This window comes from Cinclus cinclus, chromosome 11 (assembly GCF_963662255.1).
Source record: "Cinclus cinclus chromosome 11, bCinCin1.1, whole genome shotgun sequence".
Lineage (NCBI taxonomy): Eukaryota > Metazoa > Chordata > Aves > Passeriformes > Cinclidae > Cinclus > Cinclus cinclus.
In genome coordinates, this window is record NC_085056.1 from 4,806,974 (window position 1) to 4,831,555 (window position 24,582).

At 37.1% G+C, this 24,582-nt stretch overlaps 2 protein-coding genes across 3 annotated transcripts; one reads left to right on the top strand and one right to left on the bottom strand.

Moving 5' to 3' along the window:
- Positions 1–831: 831 nt before the first annotated feature.
- On the bottom strand, positions 832–8,531 carry CENPN (centromere protein N). The gene is made up of 11 exons (XM_062500118.1): positions 8,457–8,531; positions 7,702–7,891; positions 6,522–6,567; positions 5,898–5,954; positions 5,352–5,428; positions 4,136–4,312; positions 3,354–3,455; positions 2,742–2,799; positions 2,211–2,323; positions 1,483–1,606; positions 832–1,139 (listed from the first exon to the last, which is right to left on the bottom strand). The coding sequence occupies exons 2-11, from the start codon at positions 7,870–7,872 to the stop codon at positions 1,024–1,026; spliced, it is 1,041 nt and encodes a 346-aa protein (XP_062356102.1). The 5' UTR covers positions 7,873–7,891; positions 8,457–8,531; the 3' UTR covers positions 832–1,023.
- Positions 8,532–8,748: 217 nt separating this feature from the next.
- On the top strand, positions 8,749–23,467 carry CMC2 (C-X9-C motif containing 2). 2 transcript variants are annotated; one of them, XM_062500182.1, is made up of 4 exons: positions 8,749–8,809; positions 14,988–15,124; positions 19,159–19,230; positions 21,158–23,467. In XM_062500182.1, the coding sequence occupies exons 2-4, from the start codon at positions 15,044–15,046 to the stop codon at positions 21,230–21,232; spliced, it is 228 nt and encodes a 75-aa protein (XP_062356166.1). In that variant the 5' UTR covers positions 8,749–8,809; positions 14,988–15,043; the 3' UTR covers positions 21,233–23,467. The 2 variants fall into 2 exon arrangements, with proteins under 2 accessions (XP_062356166.1, XP_062356167.1); XM_062500183.1 differs by lacking the exon at positions 8,749–8,809 and adding an exon at positions 8,869–9,059.
- The last annotated feature ends 1,115 nt before the right edge of the window (positions 23,468–24,582 follow it).

The following is a 24,582-nucleotide window of genomic DNA, read 5'->3' on the forward strand; positions in this document are numbered from 1 at the left end:
ACATGCCCATACAACCTCTGGAAATACAGCTGCTTCTTGCACACTGAGATATTGAAAGTATATTGGAATTCTACATACACCAAGTACACACAAAACAATCAAGATAACAGAATTAAAAATAAAAACTAGTACATTTAAAATGAATCTTCAAATCAATCTCAAAAAACAGAGTGGGAAATATCTATACAATGCTATCAACTGTAAAGAACTCCAGTGCAAAGCATTAGTGACTGTTGCCAGGTTGATTCCATAATCTTTGTCCCCAAGCAAAAAAAAAACCAAAAACAGTGGCAATGGGCAAGAATTTCAGAAGGATCAAATACTGAGATATTCTAAAACATGTACCTTCCTCAAAAGAAATATTGGCTCTTTCAATGTATTTTTCCACCATAAAATTTCCTAAGGCATTAATAGCAACAGGCAGATTTTCAAGTTTTTTCAAGTTACTGGCTGTTGCCCTTGGTGAGAAAGACTCCTAAAGTTGGATGGAAGCTTCTCACTGACACCTGTATTCCAAAAGTCCCTTCTTCCCCATGCCCTGAAACAGTCTTAGAATACAATTTATGTACTTCGGTGAAAACAGGACTGAGCTGCAGCCAGGGAGCCCCACCCACATGAATGGGACTGTTCACCCTGTTCCAAACAAGGCAGGTGTTCTGCCCAAAATATGAAAGGCCACCTGGAGTATTGTAGCAACCTACAGCTGTGATAGCAAGCTGAATAGCTACAGCTATTATTGTATCTTTATTATCTTCACAAATACTATTAAAAGTACAATTAAAAGCAGTCATCACATTTAAATTTAAAATAACCACAATCTCTGTTTCAACTTGCAACTTGCTTTTTTTATTAGTGAAGGCTAACTTCTGTTAAAGACAACTGTGGAAAAATAATTAATGAGCTATAATTTGGAAAAAACTTTAAGGTATTGACAAAGACTAAGCTATTTTTGAAAGCTCATGATGATTTAGATTAATACTACTAAGAAATAAGTTGCATATTTCTCTATGAGTCAGTTGTAAATTAAGGGCTTACAAAACTTTCTGACAATAAACATTTTTTCTCTCTAATTTTAAAGAAATTCCTAGCTTTATGTGGTATGCACGTAAGGAGTGGTGAAAGTGGTGCATCAGCTACACCTGGGGGGAGAGAGAGAGAGAGAGAGAGAGAGAGAGAGACAGATAAATGCAGCTGTACTCAACTATTACCTTTCATAACTGTTAGTAAAACTGAAACACAAAACTAAACCACTAAAACAAACCACAACTTGAATATCCATGTGCAAACCAGTAATTCTAAGAATAAACTGTTAGATATTTAGGAATAAGTTATTAAAGTGGTAACATTTTTATTCTACTATGTTTCTTTTTCTAAACAAGCCATGAAGCTGTTTCCTTATGTAAGATACAAGCAGAATGTAAGATGACAAAAATATGGAAAACTCTGGAATTTCCCTCCATTTTGCAGAGTTGGAACTCTTACCTGCTGGTGCCAAGGATTTCAGTGATTCTAAAAGATGTGGACTTGAAAACTTGACCAAACATCTGAATGGTTCTTTTTTATCCAAAACATTCATTTTAGGATCACTTCTAAACATCGTCTCAAGCTGTTAACACAAAATTTAACCAGTGAACATAAGCTATGAATATATTTTATTTATATGGTATTACATATTACATTTAAACGTTTAAATGGGACTGTTTCCAATTTGAAATCTAACATGTTTCTAACTGGAAGAATGTTATAGTAAAATCTGAGGGTGCCACCGTGTGGCAGAGTTTTCTGCTGAAAGCAAGAGGAAGCTTGTTCAGTAGTACTGTAAAACATTAAGTATTTCTTAGAATTTTCAATTTATCCGTTCATGCAATAAAACCTCTGCATCATCAAGAAGTCAGTTACGGTGTCATACACAGCATAAGATTTCCATGTACTTAAAATAATCCTAATTTCTCATGCTCCTGTGCACTGCTAGTCTAAGTCTAGTCTTTACTACAAAAGCAGGTTGAAATACTGAGTTCACAAGGCTGAAAGACTGAAACACGATCTAAAACTCTGGCCAAATTTCAGTCTGTTTCTTACAGTGACCTTTAACTCATTTATTTTAAAATGTCCTCCCTGAAGTTTTAAAAGACCCATATTATTTCTTAAATTTGAAAATTAATCTAACTATCAGTACATTAAAATTAGAACACCAAATCAAATTTCCCTACCCTGTATTGTGCAAATTCGAGTTTTGGTTGAGGACCAGTACCAAAAAATTCCTGGTTCAATCTGTGGATTCTTTCTTTCTCACTTCTGTTTTCATGAATTATCATTATATCTGCTGCAGGGGAAACAAGTAGGGAAAAGAAAACAGAAAGACAAGGTTGTCAGCTTCTGTAATACTGGTTTTCTGATCAATGATTCCAATGAAAATTTGTATGTAACAGTTTTAATGAATTCATTGCACTCTGTTTTTGGATAAGGTAGTTGTCTCTACCATTTATATTTTCAGTTCTTACTAAGAGAAAAACACAAGGTAATGTGAGATTCTGGGCGTTGAGTGGGTTTGGTTTCCACGTCCAGTGCCACTCATGGGAAATACTGACCTCTCCCAGTGCCAGCCAAGGCCAGCCAGCCAAGGCCCCAGGGATGGACAACATAACGGCAATGGAGCAGATGTACATTTCCTTTTATCCATCTCTTCTCACAAACCAGCAGGAATGAGGTTTAAATTGGCTTTACATTTCAAATATACATACCATTTTCTGGTTCTACATTCTCCCTTTGCAGAGGTTTTGGAGTGTAAGTATCGAAGTTCTAAATGGAGAGAGAAAGGAAAAAATATTTCAGTTCAGTTCTACTTTTAAAACATCTAGCTGAAAAAAACCCAACTTCAATGTATTTCCTTTTATTTCTCATTCTGGAAGAATGATCTTCCAAATTTTGACCCTTATTAGAAGTGTGGAAGCCAACCTAATTTTGAAAAAAAGTCTCAGGATAGTTCTGAACATTTCCCTATTTACAAGTTTTGCATGGATGAGCAGTCTAAGCACTCATTCCAACAGCCTTCAACTGATGGCTCCAGGAAGCCAAATGAAAGGATGCGAAAAAAGCTTAGGACAGAATTGTTCATATAATTTTTAGTCTGAGTTTAGCCATCAGGAATTACAATAATAAAATGCACATGGGATACCAAATAATTACATCCCCACTGCGATGTTACCTTCATGAAAGGCTGTCGACGTCAGTAGTTCAATATTATTTTAACTTGATGTTCTCTTGGAAAAGGTGAATTTTCCCCCTTGCTAGGGGGTGAAAACTAGGCCTGAAACAAAAAGCAAGACTTATCTCAGGATTTACTTGTGGCTCACCTGGCTATATCTTTTAAACACAATATCTTTAAGGGAGTTTAAAGAATGACTTCGAAGCTCCATTTCACGGATGTCATGGTAATTGGAGGCAACAATCAGGGCCTTTGAATAAAAATTGAAATTGTTTTAACATCAGTTTTAATCATCACTGTGCTTGTAATATGTAAGAAACATAGCATCTCTAGACATCGTGGTGTTTTTGTTTCAAGGTAAGCAACTGCCCTTTAACTATGATTTTCATATCTGGAAAAATGTTGCAGAGATTATTGTACAGCTCAGGTTAATATTTAAAAATTCACAGTATTAACAAGCTAAGTCCCATAGTCTTATCAGCTGAAAAATAAACAGAATCATAAAATAATTTAATTACTACTACAGAAATTTGAGGAAATTTTTAAATAGAGGAAAAAAGATCTACGAAAGCTGATCATCACAAGTTAACAGAAATGTACAGCATTCCCTGATGAGCTCATATGCTTCATTCTTGAAGTTAACAGTGTTGATCTAATATTCTTCAACTTCTTGAAGAGACAATTTAATGGAATACTGCTCAAGACTTGGTTAAGAAATTAAACTGAATAAACCAAATTTATTCACAATACACTAATCCAAAGATTTTGGGCTTGCGCCATTTTTATCATGAGCTAAGGAGAAAAAAACAAATAGGTAGTTTAGCATATTATGTTACTTGAGGTGTCTTTACCAATCCTCTTAAAAGCTAACCCAGTTATAGCTGTACATGACTGTGGGGAAGTCAGGGTCTGAGCAGTTTTATTTGGTACCTGACACAGCAGAGGCAAGTTGCTTTTCAGCACTGAGGCAGAAATGAAGACATAGGGAGTCTGTGAATGGTACACAACATAGCTGGGTTTGTACTGGTTTGGCTTTTTATATGGTGTTCCCCAGGCAACTCTAATCCAGATTGCATTATCCTCATATTCCTTAAAAGTGATGGTGACCTGATAGAAAAAGTTTTGATTTACCAACATATTTAGGTATCCATAAAGATTTTCTTATCTCTTAACATCTCTATTTACAAGACCCAAACATAATTTAGTACCACTGCTTGAACAAGAAAAAAACCCACTAAGTGTGGTAAGGATTGTATTTAAATAGAATTTCCATACAAAAACAATAACCTCACAAACTGGGATAAAAAGAAGAATCACCTTTCAAACTCTAATATTGCTTTTCTTCCTGTCAATATACATTTTTTTTCTGAAGACTGAAAATAGAAAATAGCTTATTACAAAAGTTCTGATCTCTCTTTTGGGAAAAGAACACGAACATATCAGTTTAGAAGGAGGGCTAGTGGCAATAATTCCAATATGTCCATTTTTGGAGAAACTAAACTTTTGATCAACTTGTGATTTTAGACCTGAATATTAATTACTGCTCAAGAATACACAATCAAAAGTCTGAACATCCCATTTTCTATTCTTGTTGATTTGCACCTTATTTACTTGTTTTTACCTTGATTCAAGTAGGTAGACTTAAAAAAACCCAACAACAACAAAAACCCCAAAATATTGCAAAACTTTATTGTAAGAGTGATGTGAACTGCATCCGATTGGCTGCGAGTGTGATTTGGGTTTGTTGCCCTCTCCTGTGTGAGTGGGAGCCCACTGGGTGTCATGGAGTGACACAGGTGATCAGCCAGAGGCATTTTCTATTCCCTTGCCCAAATGAAGCTGGTGAGCTAAAGCAACTAAAGGCTCCTGCAAACTAGGCAAAGATTTGATAAAGAAACCACCAGCATGCTGCCTTTCTTGAAGCCAGTCACATTTTAAGACAAATTTACATTTTATTTCCTTCAAGCATAATTGTGAAGTTGCTAAAACAGATATGCAATACATTTTTCCTATTTCAAATGCAGGTCCTATCATTCCCAAATGAATAATTCCATTTAATTCTTGACTCAAACTGTAAGAAACAGTTATGAAAACTACATATTGACACCAGAGCTGTGAAGCAAATCTAGAATGGATTTGTTCTTACATTTTTCAGGGCTGACTGAAGTATTTGTTTAAATTTTTTTTTGAAGTCTGCTATGTCAAAATATTCCACTTCTTCTCCTGTTACATAAGACAAAAAAAACCAACCAGAAATAAGATTTGTAGGTACAAAAAGTAGTTCAGAGATGTTTTTAGTTTTGCTGAAAACAAAATAAAGCAGAAAAAATTGAAGTTGCATAACCTTATAGTAAAAGCTGTATTTTAATTCTGACACTATATTATTAGACTTTAATTTACTTACTATACTTTAATTCTGACACAATATTATTGCTATACTGAGAAAAGATTAATATTTAATTAGAAGTTACTAATGTGCAATAATTGCTTGAGAAGTTAATGGAAAGTATTCTAAAAACATTAAAGATAATATCCATTGAAAAATCCATACTAGACTGCAGTAAAATGTTAAAAATCTCTCCACAGAAAAAAACGAGATGAAAATATATTTGTGATTAAAATGTAGGATATGAGGCAGCACAGCACTATGTTGCTGAGAGTTGTGGAATTGCAGCAACAAAAGATATTTTACCTGATTTTTTCATCCGGTAAACACTCCACATTCTTTTGTTTTGGTAGATGTGGTTGTCTAAGAAAAAACAGGAATTGCTCAATAACAATGTGCTATCAAACAGGAATTTAGAAACAAAGAATATCACAATACTGTTATAGACAGGTTACTTTTAAAAGTATTACATAATGCAATAATGCATTACTGCATAATATTAATGTATTAACATTCTTAAACTACCACTCATAGCAATCATAAAAGCAAAATAGTTTTTTTTATTAAGAGAGATGTAAAGTTCTTTCGTAATTTGGTGAGCAGCTAACAAAGGGCATCCCTGGGGTTCAGTGTTTAAGGAAGGGTTTTACCTACACTGCCCAATGTAAGACATGTAGATTGTTAGAAAAAAACATGAGATTTTAAACTGTTGTCTAATCAAGTTGTGAAATGATATTAGAGTTAGGAGTTAAATACTTTTGTTGATCTTAGCTTTTTGTAAAAGAGGTCACAGCCAATAAGATTAATCTAAAATGTGATGTGCTTACCCCAAATGCATCTGCACAACACAAGGGTCATCACTATGTAATTAGGGGCATTATGAAGTTACTTAGAAAAATTAAACGTAATTTTAATTCACTTTTTACTTACAAGTTATGTCTAGAGCTGCTGCTTGCTTTATGCCTGCAGAATTTTCCTAGAAAGAACAAGAGTGCATGGTGAGCTACAGGTCCAGAATGCCCAATCTCACTATTTATCAAGTGAAAAATAATCTCAGTATTAGCAGCTTAAAGGACATTGCATTGAAGCCCACAGCATGTATACTCTCTTCAAAGGCACAACACCTGGTCCCAGATTTTGAAAAATCAGTAACAAAAACTATTTTAGCAAGGTTTAAATGTTCCTCTGCAGAGGCAGCAAGAGGAATGTAATCCTTACAGTGTGATGTACAAAGAATTAGAAAGAAAGTTATTGAGTATTTGTGGCAATGTAACAGTATTTCACTGTTCACTGTTTCAACTAGAATTTCACTGTCAGGAGTTTTAACATATTGGTTATTACTTATTTATGCTCCACAGCATGAGAAGATTTTTAAGAAACTGCATGACACAATTTGTTACAGATATAAGTATTTCAGAAAAAAATGCTATTTTAAAATGTGGCATTTCCTATCTTATGAGAATAACTTAAGAGTTTCTTTCCTGTAGTTTGATCTACACTCCAGGTAAGTAATTTTTGAGTATGAAATTCAAAGGGAATCATACCAAAAGCCACAGAATTCAAGATTTATCAGTAATAACTGCATCTATCTAGGTTATGATATTAAACCCCTCTGGCACACTAAAATCAGAGTTAGAGCATATAGTTTTTTTGTTTACAGCATGCTGAATGGAAGTAATTCTGGCCAAGTAAAGTGAAAAATCACCCCAACAACATTAAAAGTCTAAAAGATATAAACTAGTGCTATCATTACCCATACTAAATAGCTTTAAATCAAGACTTTGTAAGGAGTGAGCATCTCCATCAAAACCTTTATTTTACAATTTAGACATACACACATTTTTTAAAGGTTTAACATACCGAGTTTTTATCTACCATATGTAACTTAGAGCTCAAAACATATATTTGCATACTTAGTATAGGTCTGTTCTACACAGGTCCTATAGATCAGACAAAATCAGTGGTGTTACCCACTGAGCTTTACATTTTCCAGACTACTGAGTGGCATTTGAGGCTGTGTTGTGGCCAAAGATTACTGTTTCAGGCTTTTTTCGTGATGCTTCTCATGCATCCTATATGTCACTGAATTTTTTTGAAGGCGGGGATTTACCTCACAGAGTTGAACAACATCTTGAGAAATGTTGTCCTTTATCTGGTGGAAATTTAGTGTCTGCAGCTGTGCCTCAGAGAGAAAGCCCCATTTCTGCAGCATCATTTTTATTTCATCCCTTGGGATTTTTAGCACAGTTCTTCGGATGTACTCAGCCACAGTTTCATCCATGATGGAACCACCTAGAAAGCTGAAAGGTTAAAGAGAATAAGACCAAGCCACAGGGAGTCTCAGGGGACATGGTCCCTTCCAAGGTGCACAGAGCTGCACCTTGGCACAACTGGCTTGATGTTAGTCCTAAGTGTGGCACTACTACAGATTTAGACAGTGGCAAGTTGAAATACATGCAGTAACTTACACCGACACTGAATCACAGAACATCCTGAGTTGAAAGAATCCACAAGATCAGAGTCCAACTCCCAGCCCTGTGCAGGACAGCCCAAGAATTCCATCAGGTGCCGGAGTGTCTCCCAAACACTTCTTGAACTCCGTCAGGCTTAGTGCTGTGACCGCTGCTCTGGGGAGCCTGTTCCAGTGCCCAACCCCTCACTGGATCAAAAACCTTTTCCTGATATCCAGCCTATACCTCCCCTGACACAGCTTCATGCCGTTCCCTGGAATCCTGTCACTGGTCACAGAGATCACTGCCTGCCCCTCCACTTCCCCTCACTGCGATGAGCTCCCCCCTCAGTCTCCTGTTCCTCAAGCTAACCAGACCAACTCACGTCACGCCTTTAGAAGTCTCCCTTACTGACCGAGGCGTGGTGCGAGCAGAGGGATGGGGCTCTGGGTGCCGCCCAGGGCTCTTGCTGTCCGTCCGCTCCGATGAGTGACCGCAGCCCTCGGACGGCGGGCACGGGCGGGCAGAACCCCTTGGACCGAACGGGCCGGACCGCACCTGGCCCGGCCGCCTCGCCCCGCTCCCGCCGCTCCCGCGCCCGCCTTTCGAACCGACCAATCAGATCCCGCGCCGTGCCCCGTTCATCCAATCACAGGGCTCCCCTCCTGCAGCCCAGCTCCGCTCCGGCGCCGGCGCCGTGCGCGCCCTTCGCTCTGAGGCGACTTCCGGCCGGGGCCGGCCGAGTTACTGCGCCCGCCCCGCACCGGGGTGAGTGAGGGGCGGCCTCGGGTCGAGCCAGCGGGAAAGGGAAAAATTCAGGGAAAAGACGGTGTCTAGGGAAACCCTTACGCCGCCTCCTGCTGCCTTCCCTTCCAACTTCCTGGCTTTGCGGGGGGTGGGCCGTGGCGAGCCGAGCTCGGGTCCACTTTCTGGGACTCTCCGCTCACCGCGCAACGTCCCGGAGGGCTTTGGAAGGACAGGTCTGAGAGGGATCACGGCTCTCTCCGTTGTGGCTGCCGTAAGCTGCTTTTCCTGTCTGTGTGTGTCCCGTCGCTTCTTTGAGGCCTCCCGGGAGCAGTGAGGAGCCGCGGACAGCGCGGGCTGGTTCCGTGGGACCCTGCTGCCCTAACGTGGTAACAGCAGCCGCTCCAGCCCCTCGCACCGCATGGCGGAACCGTGTTGCTAAACAATGGTTACTTTCCGCCGAGTACTACCTGCCTTTCGTCACGGGATTGGGCTGGTAGAGGGGCCAGAGCCTGTCTTTCAACAAGGAAATGGATCCTCTCGCTCCCTTTCTCTGTGAAGGGGAAAAGCTGTTTTACAGTACGGAGGAAGATACTGATAGGTTTGCAGAGTTCTTCTTTGGGCAATTAATGAAACGGAGATGAGGCGGAATGAAGCCTGGTCTGGTGGATGCAGCGAAGTACAAGAGCAGCGGGTAAAATAGGAATTTGGTGACAGCACCCTGTCCTTTTGTAATTGTAGAGTGAGTTAGAGTGGAAGGGACCTCAAAGAGCCTCTTGTTCCAACCCCCTGGCATAGGCATGGACATCTTCCACTAGACAGTGCTTTATTTTTATGCTGTCTGGATCTTGTCATTCTTAACTGTATGTTTTGCAAAGGTGTAACAGGAACAGAAAGAGACAACTTTAGCAATCTGATACAGTGTTATACAGTGTTGTCCTGTGCAGTGGTACTGACTAGATGTTGCAATAAAAATATCTCACTAATCGTGCCAAAAATCTGCTGATGTTTCTTGTATGAATATAACCTTTAATAATTTCCAGGAAGTGAAAATACCTTCCAGTGCTTTACTTGATCCCTAATTTCAGCCTTAAATAAAATTGTAAAAATTAGTATTTAAGTTTGTGTTCCACCTGTTCTATTTTGTAGGATTGACACCTTCTTAATTTGTTTTACTAAGTATAAAATCAGGTATGATGTCGTTTCATCAGGTACTAAAAGCAGGTGAGCTCATTCTGCTGCTGTGAGGGAGGTTGAATTGTTGGCAGAAAGCAGGCATGTAAGAAGAAAATCAATATGAATCTTATTTACCAGCATTTAAAAATACTATTCTTTAGGTTCGGGGAAAGTAAGTGCATTCTACATAATTAGAAAGATCTCGAAGTAGACATAATTGACCATTTTCCCATTTCCTTTCTACTCTTCACAGATATATTTCTATATTATTTTCCCCTATTCTAATAAGTAATGTTGGAAAATCAGTGCATAGTTTTAGAGACTGAATTTCAAGACCAAATTTTGTAAGATTTAGCTAAGCTTGGTTTGTTAAGTGGATTTTTAAATTGGAGGTGCTGGAAAGTTTGGGGTCATTCTCAATGTGCCTAATCGTAGCTTTATGGACAGCAGCATAGAGTGACCCTGTAATATCCTGGTCTGGAAGATGTTAATGGTATTACTGAAAGGTAGAAACAAAGTCTTGAGTTCCCTTGGGTTTTGAAATAGTGTGCACTAACTGTGATTTCTCATTTCACTGATCACTGAGTATTTAAGGCTATTATCAAAATTCTTTGTGTAGTAAAGAACATTAGGAATGCAGGGGTTCTGCTGAAGTGGCACAAATGATACCTTGAGGCAAACACCAGCCTTTTAGGTGTGGAGCTGAATATTTTATGCTAAAATTTTGTACAATCTTAGAGAAAACAGGATTTGAGTAAACAAAAAGATTGTAAATATTTTTTTTTTTCCAAACACCAAACAGAACAGTACCGTGTAACTGAGAACGTGAAACTCCCAATGTTTTGTATTACTCAAGTTAAGACAGTGACATTGACTACAAAAATAAATGTTAAACGTGGAGAACAGAGTGGCTTCAGAAGAACCGCGGGTTCGTTCTGTGAATCCCTGTTGTGGTTTGCACGGTCCTGCTGCCGCCTTGTGGGCGTTGAGTGTTTGCAGCGAGTGTTTGTGTTCTGTGCAAAGCACAGTTCTGTGTTCTCGTTAAAGAGCTTCATCATTAGCAATGTACATGCTCAGGTGTAATTTTTCATCATCAGGATTGCTTAACAAGGATTTGCATTTTGCTTTAAGAGGTCATTTTTCTGAACAGCGTGTGAATTCATGTGGTTTGGGTTTTTTTTTTTACCATTGACCTTAGAAAGTTGCAGAAGATATGATTGTGTTCTTTTCAAATGGAAAAATAGTAAAACTCAGTTTAAAAAGTAGTCTTCTAAAATGCTTTAATTAAATATGGAAAAAGCATCTTATGGAAACAATTACCTAGATCTAAACCTTCCCTTCATTGTTGTCCCTCAAGAATGGAAAGATTAAGCATTGGGCTAATCAGCAAAACTAAAGGAACCTAATTCAGTTTTCCTTCTGCGTCAGGGAACTGGTTAGTTCATATTTATGGGAGATTGTGAGAAAAGAAAGAAACTTCCCTGGACTCCTGATGTGCTGACCTCATAGTTGATTTTGAGAAGTGAGGATGCACCGAACCCTTTGTTTCCCCACGCAGGAAGCATGAGCAAGTCAGGAGGAGAAATTAGCACATGGACAGGATTTAGCATTTTATCCTAAATTTTGGTGTCAAACATGAGATGCTCACAGTTCTTCCATGTTCTTTTGGGTCAGCCTTTGGTTTCTGCCCACTTCCTGCGTGTCTGCAATTTTATTTGAATTCTGTAGTACATGTAGGTTCCTTTTGCAATTAATATGAAATGTTTAATGTATTGAACACATGTATAGATTAATTTTCAGATTAGGGATGAGTATCACATCTTGATAATTTATATGTTGATTGCTGTTAGAAAGTTTGAGATGCTTAGTGTCCCAAGATTGCTTACACAAGGAATTATCTCATTATTTTTCTAAGCAGAAATATTAGTATTGGAAGTTCAGTATCATTATCAGAGAATTTCCAGCTTTAGGCTTTTGATTTTTTAGAAAAAAATCTGGTTTATGTTGGAAACCATACAGCCAGAATATCCTCTATTTTCCCTACTTAAGGAGAAACCAAACAGGATATGATACTGGAATGAGACATTTTCGTAATTATTTTTTCCCAGAAGAATAGCATAGATCTAGAAACCGATTTAGGAAGTTGAAAGATTAATTATCTTCATCCATGTTTTCTATGTTCAGAGACTATTACTTTATAGAAATTTGTATTTTTAAGAGATTCCTATGTAATGTAATTTTTATCAAGAAAGAAAAAATTGCACTGAATCTCATATCAAACACATTAAAGGGCAGAACACTTCTGTGCAAACCAATGAAATATGTCAGTGGCATTATGTAAAGAGATAATTTCTTTACTCCTCTCCAAATATTCACTTCAAATATTAACATTTGCTTAGCTTTTTGCAATTCCTGTGTTTTCTAAATATTGTTCTTTTACTTCCAGTATTTCTTGTACAGAAATTATGTGTTTACCTTGGCTTTCTTGACCCCATATTTCTGTTAGTAGTTTCCTCAGAGCAATTTATATTGCTTATTCACTATTTTTTCCTGTGATTTTTTTTTTTGTTTGTTTTGTTTTCCCAGTATTCTTTTATATATCAATTCCCTGTGAGCTACCACCTCTATAAAATTCTGTCCATTTGGACTTAGATTCTGGTAAGATGACAACTTGCAATTCTCATTTTTCATTAGAATGTTATTAAAAAGAAACTAAGGAAAACAATGTCCTTTCTTCACACACATTGTTGTTTCTCTTGAAACTCTTTTTGTATGTCAGAGTCATTCCCCTCCAGTAAAAAGATTTCAGCCTTCCCTGCTCATTTATAGACCACTGTATAATCTGACATTTCTAAACATCAGTTTAATATTGAGCACTGAGAACAGTGCTCTGTCCTAACTTCAGAAGTGCTTAAAGCCTCCAGGGAAGCACAGAAAGATGTTTTGTTACTTAGTCCAACACATCCTACAGGAACTAAGTGCTAGAACTTGAAACTTTCTAATATTGAATATTATTTGAAAATTTCAGGAGTACTGATCTATCAACTGGTGTGACTGTTAAGGACTAATTTATAGCACCTATTCTAAAGAGGCACTATTGGAAGATCCCTTGGAGTTGTTAAAAGGCTTTTAACTAATGAAGTGCACCATCACCTCTGTTTGTGGCATTGGTGGCTTTCATCCAAGGTCTGAGAATACTTTTGTAAACAAAACAAGAATAACATTCTTATTTTAGGAATAACGAATCTTTCCTTGAAATGCTCCCTTTGACTTCCTGGCCTGTGCTGATGTGCATTCCCTGTTTCATTAGGACACTGCTCTTGCTTTCTCCCGAGACTGCCAGCTCAGATGACAGTTTTAGGAAGTGCAGGCAGAGGCTGAATGATGAAGAGCTTTAATAATCATCTGGGTTCACACATGTTAAAGTAACACACAGCCATTGAGCAGGTCACCCTCTCAGGGGAATGCTAACTCCAGAGCTATCAAAAAAGCTCTGCTGATAAATTTAAAACATATTGACTTTGTGTGGCATGCAATCAAAAGCTGGTGGCAATAACACAGCAGGGTTCTTAATCACTATGCTGTTACAGTTGTGCTCCTGCTGTCATATTTCTAAAGGTTCATTTGTTAATTTGTTGAAAAGAATGCTTAAGTAACTTGTACAGTTTCCAACAACTTCTGTGCTAAGAGTAAGTGTAGTGTAATATTAGACTTCCAGATAGTATGGGGGAAGGTTTTTGGAAGAAATCACTACAACACTATGTGGAACATATTCTCATGGTTCTCAAGTGGCTTTTAAATGTTTGGATTTTTAAAATTAAGTTTGCTTGTGGGAATCTAACTCTTGTTAAGCTGAACACATGGTGAGAAGTGGATATATGAGTGTATGTGGCTCTTTAAGCCAAATATATTCCTTGAGCATTCTAGGAATAGCAGTGGAGATTATAACTGTTATAACTGCAGCTGAATTTTGGGATTTTGCAATTGTAAAATCTGACCCTTGGCTTCTTGAATTTGTCCAGTCTGTCCAGCAGGAATGTTAAGACAGTGATGGCTACTTAGTACAAGCTGTAGTGGTGTTTGCCTGATGTACTGCAACTGGATAGGTGATCTGTTTGGGAGAAGGGGAAATGACAAAATACTGAGTAAACAAACAAACAGGCATCTCTCTCACTCAGTGGCAGTATGGGCCATAACAATAAAATTTTACCAAGATGAGTCCATTTATCCTGGTATGAACTGGACTTTTCTCCTCCCCTTCCTGGTGATCTTCCAGAACAAAGATGTTTCAGTCCATTTCAACTAAAGAACTCACTCCCTCCCCACAGAACCCTGCAGCAAAGGGTGTTCCCCTTTAGTTTTCCGGAGAGAAAACTTGAGGGAAAATGAAGTGCTTCTTTCCACTGTCTGATGGAGTGGGGGATTCATGTAGAAGACCAATCCTGTTGCTTTTCAAAGGAGCACAGTGAAAGATCAAGGGGCAACAACATGGAGTTGCAAGAAGGGATATTTCTTAGTGATTTTAAAAAAAATATCATTGCTGTTTTGATAAAGTGATTAAGTACTGGCTTTTAAAGAATCACCAATGTCTGGTTTAGGATTTTGTAAAAAGTTCTCAAGAGTGTTGTAATGGAATAGTATTGTGCTTCCTGTTGTAATCTTTGTAAAAGGTAGAAAGAAAATCACATACACTTAACTTCATAAAGCAAGAAAGCAGAAAATTGAAGTAGGAAGGTGAAAAGATAATCTGGAGTTCCAGAAATATTAATGCTGCTAGAGAGTCCCTGAAAATTAAAATCTCAGCTGCATGCTTTTGTCTGTGATAGCCAAAATTATGAACTTCTGGTTGACCGTTAATGTTTGGGTTGTGTAGATCAGGCATGTGCTGGGTTTAATGATGTAACTGTGTAATATAAATTATATGCATAAACCTGCATTTTGATCTCCAATATTGTTAAAATAACACTGTGATAATATCTTACATGTTTAATCAGACTTGCTAGTGACACTATTTTAACGTTGGCAGGTGGAAATTTTCTCAGATTCTTGTCCTTGTGCTACTAAAATCATCCCTAACTAAAGATGCATCCAGACCTGTCTCCTCATCTGCACACTGAAGAGTGTAACCTAATTATCAGTCTGCTCAAGCAGTGTCACAAGGAGGTAAGAACTGTTGAGCAGAGAAAAGAGTGGGTGGGTTGGGGAAATGAATGTCAGATAAATTAGTGATGATACTATATGATCATGGAGAGAAAACCCTCCTCTAGGCAGAACAGCCATGAAATATTGCTGGTGTGTTTTCACTGAAAAGCTGTCTGATGACTGTAAAATCATTCCAGTGATTTATTTAGGAAATACAACATACCTTAAAATTTCCTGTGCTGCAGCTTTACACTTAGGGACCTATTTTAAGGACTAAAATAGCTTCTACACCTCTTAGTGCTGTGTACCCCTCAAAAAACAATAATAAAATTACCTTGAAATATCCTCTTTTTATATGCTCATGGTATTTCCACATTTCAGCTGTCCCTGGGGCAGATAGCTCAGTGTGGTTATAAGCAGATGTGTTGATGGGGATCCTGATAGCCACATGCCTGATGTTCAGTGCTGGGAGAGCTAATTGGGAATTACTGCATGACTTCCACCTTCTTAACAGGCACCTACTCAAGGATGGAAATGCTAAATTGTCTTCAGGCTTCTCCAGACTCTTCATTGCTTCAAGATAATGGAATCATCATCTCACTTGTTTAAAAGCCTTTTTAAGAATTCGCTTTGTCTACATCTTCTGCATCTCTAGATGTAGAAGATTTGGCCCTTGCATTGAAAGCTTTCTGCAGCACCATTGCAATGTTAAATTATTTTCCCAATATATTCTAAATAGATGTTCTGCAGAGATAATCTTGCTGTATTAGTGCATAAAAAAGTTAAATTTCATAGTTTCTACTGGGATAAAAATATATTTAAATATTCACTATGAATGTGAAAACTCTGATTTACATCACTACATGCAATCTACAATATTTTCACCTCCGTGGTCAGTTGTGATGTTGATGCTTTTTTCTAATGCAGTCTGATTCTAAGACAATACAAATGTTAGCTTTATTGTTTTGAACAGAATTGTAAATTTTTCTTTTTGAAAGCTGTTAGGATGAGAAACAAGGCTGATAATTCACAAAACGTGAGAGAAGACAGTTTATCTGAAAGAGGGTAACAACATTTTGCAAGATTTTAACATAGCTAAAGTAACATACTAAAAAACATTTTCAGCACAACACTTTATTATGATTTCCAAATTACAGCAATGAAGAGAGCAGAGTTCTAATACTAAAATTCATTTGCAGGGAGTATATTGTACTGGTTTTCTTTAGAAACACGTAGTTTGTTTTTGTTGGCACTTGGAGTGCAGTATCTTGAAACATAGCACACTGCAATCTTGATACCATCTCATAGGTGGTACTTCCCATTCCACAGAACATCTCCAAGCTTTAACACTAAAAGTTGAATTAAAAGTTGAATTAAATGCAGGAGTTACGCTTTTCTTCTGAGGTCAGAAATTTTAATTTGCCTAAAAATGCTTTAGGTAGTTTGAGAGATTGTAGAAACTTTTTTCCTTTCATTTTTTTGTTGATTTTTTTATAACAACTTTATTGTTGCAATGTAGGTAAATGTTCAGTAGCTAGAATAAAGTGTGAAGACTACATTAACTACCATAATATCAAAAGGATTGCCAATGATCATCAGTTAGGAGAACAGGCAGCATGTAAGTAGTATAAAGTGAAAGTGTTGTAATTATTTGTTCATAATTGTGAAAATAAATCCAATCAGGAAAGAAAATACATTCAGATGTGTCCTGCATACATAGGGGAGCTTTCTGTAGTTTGAGTAGGAATGCAGCAGTAATGATTTACTAATTGCAAGTAATGAATGATGGGCTGGCTTTTTGTTTGAAGTTTGATTTTTTTCTGTTGTTTTAAATGAATGTCAAGATAGAAGTATCATAGACTTGTGTGAATTAGACTGCCTTGAGAACTGGAACTAAAAGGTGCACTTGAACTCCTTGGCAGCAAGTGATTCAAAGGAATCTATTGTCAGTATGACTTATGAAATGACTGGGAGCAGCAATAACATCATGCACAGAATTATGCTCTCTTGGTTTTGTTTGAAGTTGATCTCTACATGAAGAGGAATTACTTTTGTCAGTCTTATGCTCAGCTGGGAGAGGATGCTTGTGTTGGCAGTCTCAGAACAGAGGATGACTTTTTCACACTAAGTAGAAAGGGAGTGATAGTTTTTCATTTGAAATTTAAGGGGAATGTACTAAAATATTCTTTTTAAATTGAACTCACTGAAATCTGAAGTCAGTGATCTTAATGAGTTACTGGTGACTACTTGCTGTTTTCTCATAATGCCTAAGAACCCTCATCTACAGTTCTAAGAACCTTCATCTACAGTTTAAATCACTACTTCTGAGGGATGAAAAGCATTATTTTTTAACTGGGGGGGGGGTGTCCATTTTCACAAGTCAGTTTGATTTACTTTATCCCTAATCTAGAACCTGCACTGTATATCACGTTTTGTATCTAGTGAGGAGAGGTTAATGGGATTCCTATTTGATGCCACTTTTTAATAACTCCACTCTGGTGCCAAGTGCTATTTACTATAAATAGACAAAATGTTATAGGTAGCAGCTCAAAGAAACGTGTACTGTCTTGCAGTAGCATCACTGTAATAGGTGTAGTAGCTATTTTGGAGAAACTGATTCTTTGTTTCCCTTATAATCTCAGCCAAGAAGTTGACATTTTAGGAATCTGGCTAAATAAACATAGATTAAACCCACTGTATGCACTACTCAGAGTGGAGTTAGCTTGAGTGTTCACCTTGAAATTTAACATGCAGGTATGCAAGTAGAATACAAAACTAAATCTGTATCAGCTGGAATGAAAATGTTGTAAAAGCAAGATCAGTGTGCAGTAAAGTGACCACTTACTCTGTGCAACTGCTTCAGAGTCATCTGATGCCCTTTATAAATGGCAGCGGTATAAACAAGCTAATTATAGCACTGCTATAGTTAAGTGTTTGTCATAAACTTTATTAACCCACTCCTACTTCAGTTGTGTTCTCCTGGCTGAGATCTTGTTCATTTGAATCCTTAACAGTGTTCATGTATCACTTGTATGAATCCACCTGGCTGCTGGTCAGCTGTGGAAATACACATAGGTTTCCCTCTGAAATATGGAAGGGACTTCATTTTGTTCTTCTTAATCTTTTTTATTTCGTTAGCTGTTTGCAAGATAGGCTGACTTGTCTCCATTCATTGTGCAGCTGCAAATACCTACTAAAAGCCCCCTCCTTCAGGTCTTCTAAATCACTTGGATGCTCTGCTGCCAGGTTCTGCCATGAGATTCTGTGGCATGGCATAACCATCCCCCTGAAAAACCATGCATTCTGAGAGTGGTTTAATGCCTGGTAATATGGAATTGCTTTAAGAAATCCTGGCTAAAAGGAGAGGTTTTTATGGTGAATACCATCATGTTAGCTATGGAGAGCCCTCATGAGGACAAGGCCTGCAGTTTTTTAGAAACTAAGGCCCGCAATTGAGCTGTGCCATAAGGATGGCAAATGCATCTTATTTATTAACCTCAAGATCCAGAGATATTTTTTATACTGATTCTGATGTTACCGTCAATTAAGCCTAGTGCCTGCATCTTCTGGACCAATACCACATTGTTCATGTAGTTGGGATGGTGGAGCAGTGAATCCTTTGCCTCTCTAGGTCACAAAGAAATAATGAAAATTAATGCAGGGAGGACGTTGCCTCTGTATCACAACCTGGAGTTCAGAATATTTATTTTTTGTATGTTATTTAATCTAGTGTGAATGAGAGTTGTGACACTGACTTCTAGAGCTATAAAATGTATGTTCTGCATTTAAACAATAGCTTCAGCTGAAGTGTCCTCCTTTAGTCTGGTTATACATGGTGAGTACCTTCAACTTTGAGCAAGGCAGGGGTGGCTCAAGTGGGCTTCAGGAGTAGCTCAAAACTCTGCCTCCTTGGGGAAAAAAGTTACCAAACAGCACTTTTCACAAGAAAGGAAAAGGAAAAGACCAGAATATGTTGAAAACCGCAAATTAAATAAATTTAGTGCTTCAGAGAAAGAAACCTTTGGATTGTAATTTTTTTTTCCTTAACTCATCAGCACAATATTTTGAAGTTTTTCGGCCATTGCAATGATATTGACCGTGAGATGAGGAAGTGCTTAAAAAAAGAGGTAAGCAATAAATTATAAATACTGTGAGTTAAAGGCCTAATAAAAAATGGGAGAGAACTAGAGTTGCTTTTTACTAAGTAGTATGAATCAATAAATGTAAGCACATTCTGCTGTGGGCACTTGAGACCAAATCTAAACTTTTAAAAATAAATTTGTCAAGTAAAATCTGGCATTAACAAATGGTGTGGTGTATTTTTTTTATATACAAAAATAGGCAAACACATTTTGATGAAACAAATATTGCAGATAGGAACTGACACTTCACAGATTGCTTCTGACTTTTTTCTTAATTTTGTTTTAGTAGTGGTATTTGCACAGAATTTAATATAAAAGCAGTAATGGTCACCTCTGCATAAGTAACACTTAAAGCTGAAGTCAGTTACACTGACTGAAACTACTTCATGAGTTGCTGAGTTAGGCCCTAAATGAAAATATCTGCAGTTATGAAGGAATTTAGACTATGGGAGTTTAAGTGGATTACCTGTTTTAATAGGCACGTTTTCCGAAGAGTGTTCTTTATATTTATGGTGGTTGTGCCTACATGACACAACATATAAACGAACATTTCACATGCCTTTTAACTTGAAACTGTACTTACTAATTTTTATGGAAATTTCACCATACTACAGTTTCTTTCCACATTATCTCATTATTCTTATTTTGAATAAAAGGCTTCCATTGAAGCCTTTACATTAAAGGAGTACTTGGTGCTTATATTTGTCTGCCTTCTTAAAATGTGCTTATATTGATATGCCATTACTAGGAAGCCCGTGAAAGGTTGTTCACAAATATTGAATAGGTAGAGATATAGCTTTTAAAGATCCATTGTTCTCATTCTACGTAAAAACATGGATGGGTTATTGAAAAATTAAATATTGGCAAGGGAAAAAGTTGAGCATTCTGTAAATGTTAAGTAATGTTTTGGGTCATTGTTTCAGTTATAGACCAATCAGTATAATGGATGAAAAACTGCAAATCCTTTTCAAAATCAATTTCTTTAGTAGTTTATTACATTATATAGAGAATTGAATATTTGTGGCTTATTTGGGTTTTATTCTCCATACCAATTATTAAAATATTGAACAAATATATGCTGTAACCTAAGTACAAGAATAATTTGCTTCTCATGAAATACATATCAATTTATGCATTGATTTTTAATTTTTAATTTATTTGAGCCATGAAAATATTTCCTTTTTGTTCGCAATGAAAGAAAGGCTCTTCAAGCTTCTGCTAGTGCAGGGGCATACTTGAAAGCATGGTGGCTTTATACATGTATCTTAACTGTGAAGGCTTTCTTGATTCCATTTTACACTGGAGTCCTGCCTCTGTTGTAGTTCTTGTTTAAACCATTAAAAATCCCTACACGCCTTACCCTCATTCAATCAAAATTTGCCTTTGTTCCTTTCATCTTGGTATCCTGTTTTATTTGTGCATATAGTTAATGACCAGGATCAAAAATAGACCAAGCCTGTGATGACAAATTCATGTTTCAGAAGGCAAATACCCATTAATCAGTATCTTGTAAAAGGAGAAGAGTCTGACCTGTGCTCTAGAATAGCACCAGTGCAACTTTTTTCTTAATTCATGTGTGAAATGTAGCTGTCGTGTTAGATCACTGTATAATTAACTCCCTCCTCAAGATTAACAGAATGTTCTTTATTAGAATGTTCTAATACTCTTTAGCTTAATAACTCAAACTCAGAAACATTATTTTGATGGAATAAATGTTAGTTTCAAAGAAAAAGTGTTAATTTCAAAGTAATGATGAACCTATATCTAGATATTAACAAGAGCTGTATTTCTAATGCATCAGTTAAATATATTGTTTCTGTTCCTGGATAAAAAATGTTCTCAACAGTTTGAAATTTGACATATCCGTTTAATGATAACAGCTGATCTGTTAATTTCCTTATCTGTCTTCCAGTATGAAGAAAACAGGCGCAGGAACCGGGAGAAACGACAGAGGATAATAAATGCTCACAAAGCCTCAGAGAAGTGAGCTGTGCTGGGGCTGGACAGCTGCAGCTCCATAGGGGCATTCACTTGGCAGCTGACAGAATACTTGTGTTTTGTCACCACTGTCCAGCCTGTGGTTTGTGAAATGAAGACAAAATAAATGCATCTAATACCAATTCATTCCCAACAAGGCAAGCAAGGTGAAAAAATAAATGCAATACATCCCTCACAACCTAACTTATATTTTGACCTCTAAAAGAAAACTATCGTGGCAAGTCTTTCTTCTGGGAGTTTCATGATTGTTAAGCAATGAGGATTTGGTATGTGTGAGGTACTAGTGTTCAGGGCAGCTGTGTTCCCTGCTTTGTACTGAGTTGCATTTACTTCCTCATGTTTAGCTAAACTCCTTTAGTTTCTCTTTCATATCTTGGATTTTGTAGGGTTTTTTTGTTTTTATTTTTCATTGCAAAACACTGAATTACCTTTTCTATCACTTTTTGTAGTGTGATAATGCTAATTAAATGGATCAGCAAAAAGAAATTTTAAACAGATGTGGCTTGAAATTGGAAATTGCCTATCAAGGAGTAATTGGAGTTCTAGTATTTTTATTGGAGCTAAAAGGATGAAGCTACTGTCTTCAGCTGAGAAGATTACAAATCCTCCCTGCCAACCATATGTACAGTGTAGACTGTTGTAAGACAATTTGTTCATCATACCCAAAGCAAGTGGCTTTAGAAATTCAGAATGGAACATTTCCAGGGATTTACAGAGCTTCCCCTTGATTTTTGTTAAGTACAATCAATGTGCGCTGAGTGGTTTTTGAAGAGGAGTGCTGCCAGAAATGCAAGCTGAAGTTCTTCAATTTTCTCTGTTACAAAGGTAAAGCTAAGTTACTCCTGTTGAGGTTTAAGCAAAACTGGCACTGAAGTGAAAGAAAAGTGTAACTTTCTCCGGCAAGTCAATGTGTATTGTGTTACCAAGTTGCCTTGTTAGCCTATAAAGGGTGTTTATTTGCCATCAAACTGCTGAAAGCCCAGAACAAGTCTCAGAATTAGTAAGATTTGGTATCTAAACATAAACTGGTTTGTCCAGTGATGGAGCTGCTTCTCTGTGTGTCTGCTGGATTCACCTTACTTTTAAATAATGCCTCTGTTTTGCCTAGCAGCAAATGAGGTTTTTTTTAAAAATAAATTTTGTCGAGCAAAATATGCAAAGTATCTAGAAACCTTTTGGAAAAAAGGTACCTATTCTACAGTGAATTACATGGTTTGTTGTAAGAGCCATTGTTGATACTCAATCTTGAAATTGGTACATGCCCCCATTTTTGGAAGAAAATGGTATTTTGAGAGCTCTTTTGAAGGGTGAATTAGAATAATTTTAGATATTTTTCAATACCTGGATGGACCCAATTAAATTGGTAAAATTAAACCACAAATGTTTCATTGAAAGCAAAAGCTGAAGCAATTGTTTCTGCATCTTGACACACTGGGTGTTTCTTAGAACAAGTAAATGATGCACTGTTTGAATTAATACTTAAATGGCTGGAATGGTGCAGCCTTTGTTGTTGCTTTTCAGAGTGTTTTCAAAGAGTACTTTGCAGAGAACTCCCCTATCTGAGAACTTTGCATCCATGATACTTCTTCCACTTGAGATGACACAACCTACTTCAGGCAAGCTCTTAAATAGGATTTGTAGTCTTTAAGTAAATAAATAAATTGAGAATTGTTCCAGAGATTAGGTTGAGAAGCTGATAGCTGAGTGCTGAAAAGCACTGAAGCTTTTGTTTCTTTAATCAGCCTCTCTGAGCCCCAGTCTTTCACACAGCAACAAAATAAGAAACCAAGAGCCACTTAACACAGCTCATTAGTCAGAATCATGTTTGCAAAGATCAATGTGCTTAGTGCAAGAAAGACCAAATGGCACACACAATTCCTATTGATACTTTCAACTACATTTTATTTATAAATCAGTTTTACAGATCAGCTTTGTTTACCTAGTGAAAGTCTGATCATGGTCTTCCTTCTGTTTCTCTTTGCTAATTGCCCACTAATAGTGTGATATGAGAGTGCCCATTGATTCCTGTGCGTTTTGTTCCTTTTGTTTGACAGAGTTCATGTTGCTAATTTGATCTTGAAGCTGAAAAACACTGGTGTAATAATACTGATGATTTATCTGACAGAGAGAGGGGTAAGGGCGAAATAGTAAATGTGGGTTTTTTTCTTGTTTCCTAAAGTGAGCTTGTGTGAAATAAATCTTACCTCTATAGACTTTGAAGATACTTTATTGCAATGTCATTTGTCTATAGGAGCATTTTGCCCATTGTTCTTTCTGAAAGACCGTGTTTGAGAGAGAAGATAAATTTGATGTAATTTGTGTTGAATTGCATGTGAGAAACTCATGGGTGTTTCACGTGGGAGAGTGAAGAAGGGGGAAACAGAAAGGGCAAATGGCAGCTCTGGCCATAATGGTGAGGATTTTCCATATTGAAGTGCCATAAAAATCTAGGATACGTGGACTGGAGGACAGAGCAAAGGGAATTAAAACTGTCCGGCAAAATCCCTCCAGTTTTACTAGAATCACCTGGTAACACTATTTGTAGTGTACTTTCTCCTGCTGGAAAACTAAATGGCATTCTGTTTTCCTTATTTTAATGTTTTAAATATTTATTTTTTTAGGAGAAGGAAAAATATTCTGCTGAATAGCAGCAGCATAGTGTAAGTACAGCAGGGTGAGTTCTTGCTCTGGTGTTAATTTCTTTATACAACAAGGCTTGAATCTGGTGCTCCTGTTAAGCTGCAGTGCTGAGTGTTAATATATTATGAGTGTACTGCTCATCTTTCCCTGTAAACTTTAGCTGGTAACATCCTCAAGGAATTATGTCCTTTGTTGCTGATAAAGATGATGTGTAGTTTCTAGAGCTTGAAACAATGCCTTGATTTAGTTGAGCTGACTGTACAGTTTGGGTGAGGACTAGTCCTGAACATTTCCAATGTGTTACACAATTCACTGAAGCTCCACACCTCATGTATAAAATGTATTCAACTGTCAGGTATTCCTGAGTTTGGCACTGCCCATGCTTTATAAAAATTCATGACATCTAATACAAATTTTTTTCTGATGTAAATGGCAATACACTTCTGTGGAATACCTAAAAGGATTTGAACAACTGGAAAACTCATACCAGATTCTGATAGGTGAGTTAAAAATTAATTATTAACATTAGTGCTTAAGCAAAGGAGATTCTCTGCCTGGAAAACATAATGGATTTTAGTTTTGCAACTTATGTTACACATTGAGTTTTATTAACATGGGCTAGAATAGAGTATCAGCAAATCTTAGTGGTCCCATTAGACTGTTTATTTAACAGGCTCAGTGATTACAATGCTACTCATC

Coding starts and splice junctions, on each gene's coding strand:
- CMC2 (XM_062500182.1), top strand. CDS start 15,044: ATGCATCCAGACCTGTCTCCTCATCTGCACACTGAAGAGTGTAACCTA. Junction 15,125..19,158: donor TCAAGCAGTGTCACAAGGAG/GTAAGAACTGTT, acceptor TTAACTCATCAG/CACAATATTTTGAAGTTTTT. Junction 19,231..21,157: donor GGAAGTGCTTAAAAAAAGAG/GTAAGCAATAAA, acceptor TCTGTCTTCCAG/TATGAAGAAAACAGGCGCAG.
- CENPN (XM_062500118.1), bottom strand. CDS start 7,872: ATGGATGAAACTGTGGCTGAGTACATCCGAAGAACTGTGCTAAAAATC. Junction 3,456..4,135: donor ACTTGCCTCTGCTGTGTCAG/GTACCAAATAAA, acceptor TTTTATTCAAAG/GCCCTGATTGTTGCCTCCAA. Junction 1,607..2,210: donor TCGAATTTGCACAATACAGG/GTAGGGAAATTT, acceptor TTGTGTTAACAG/CTTGAGACGATGTTTAGAAG.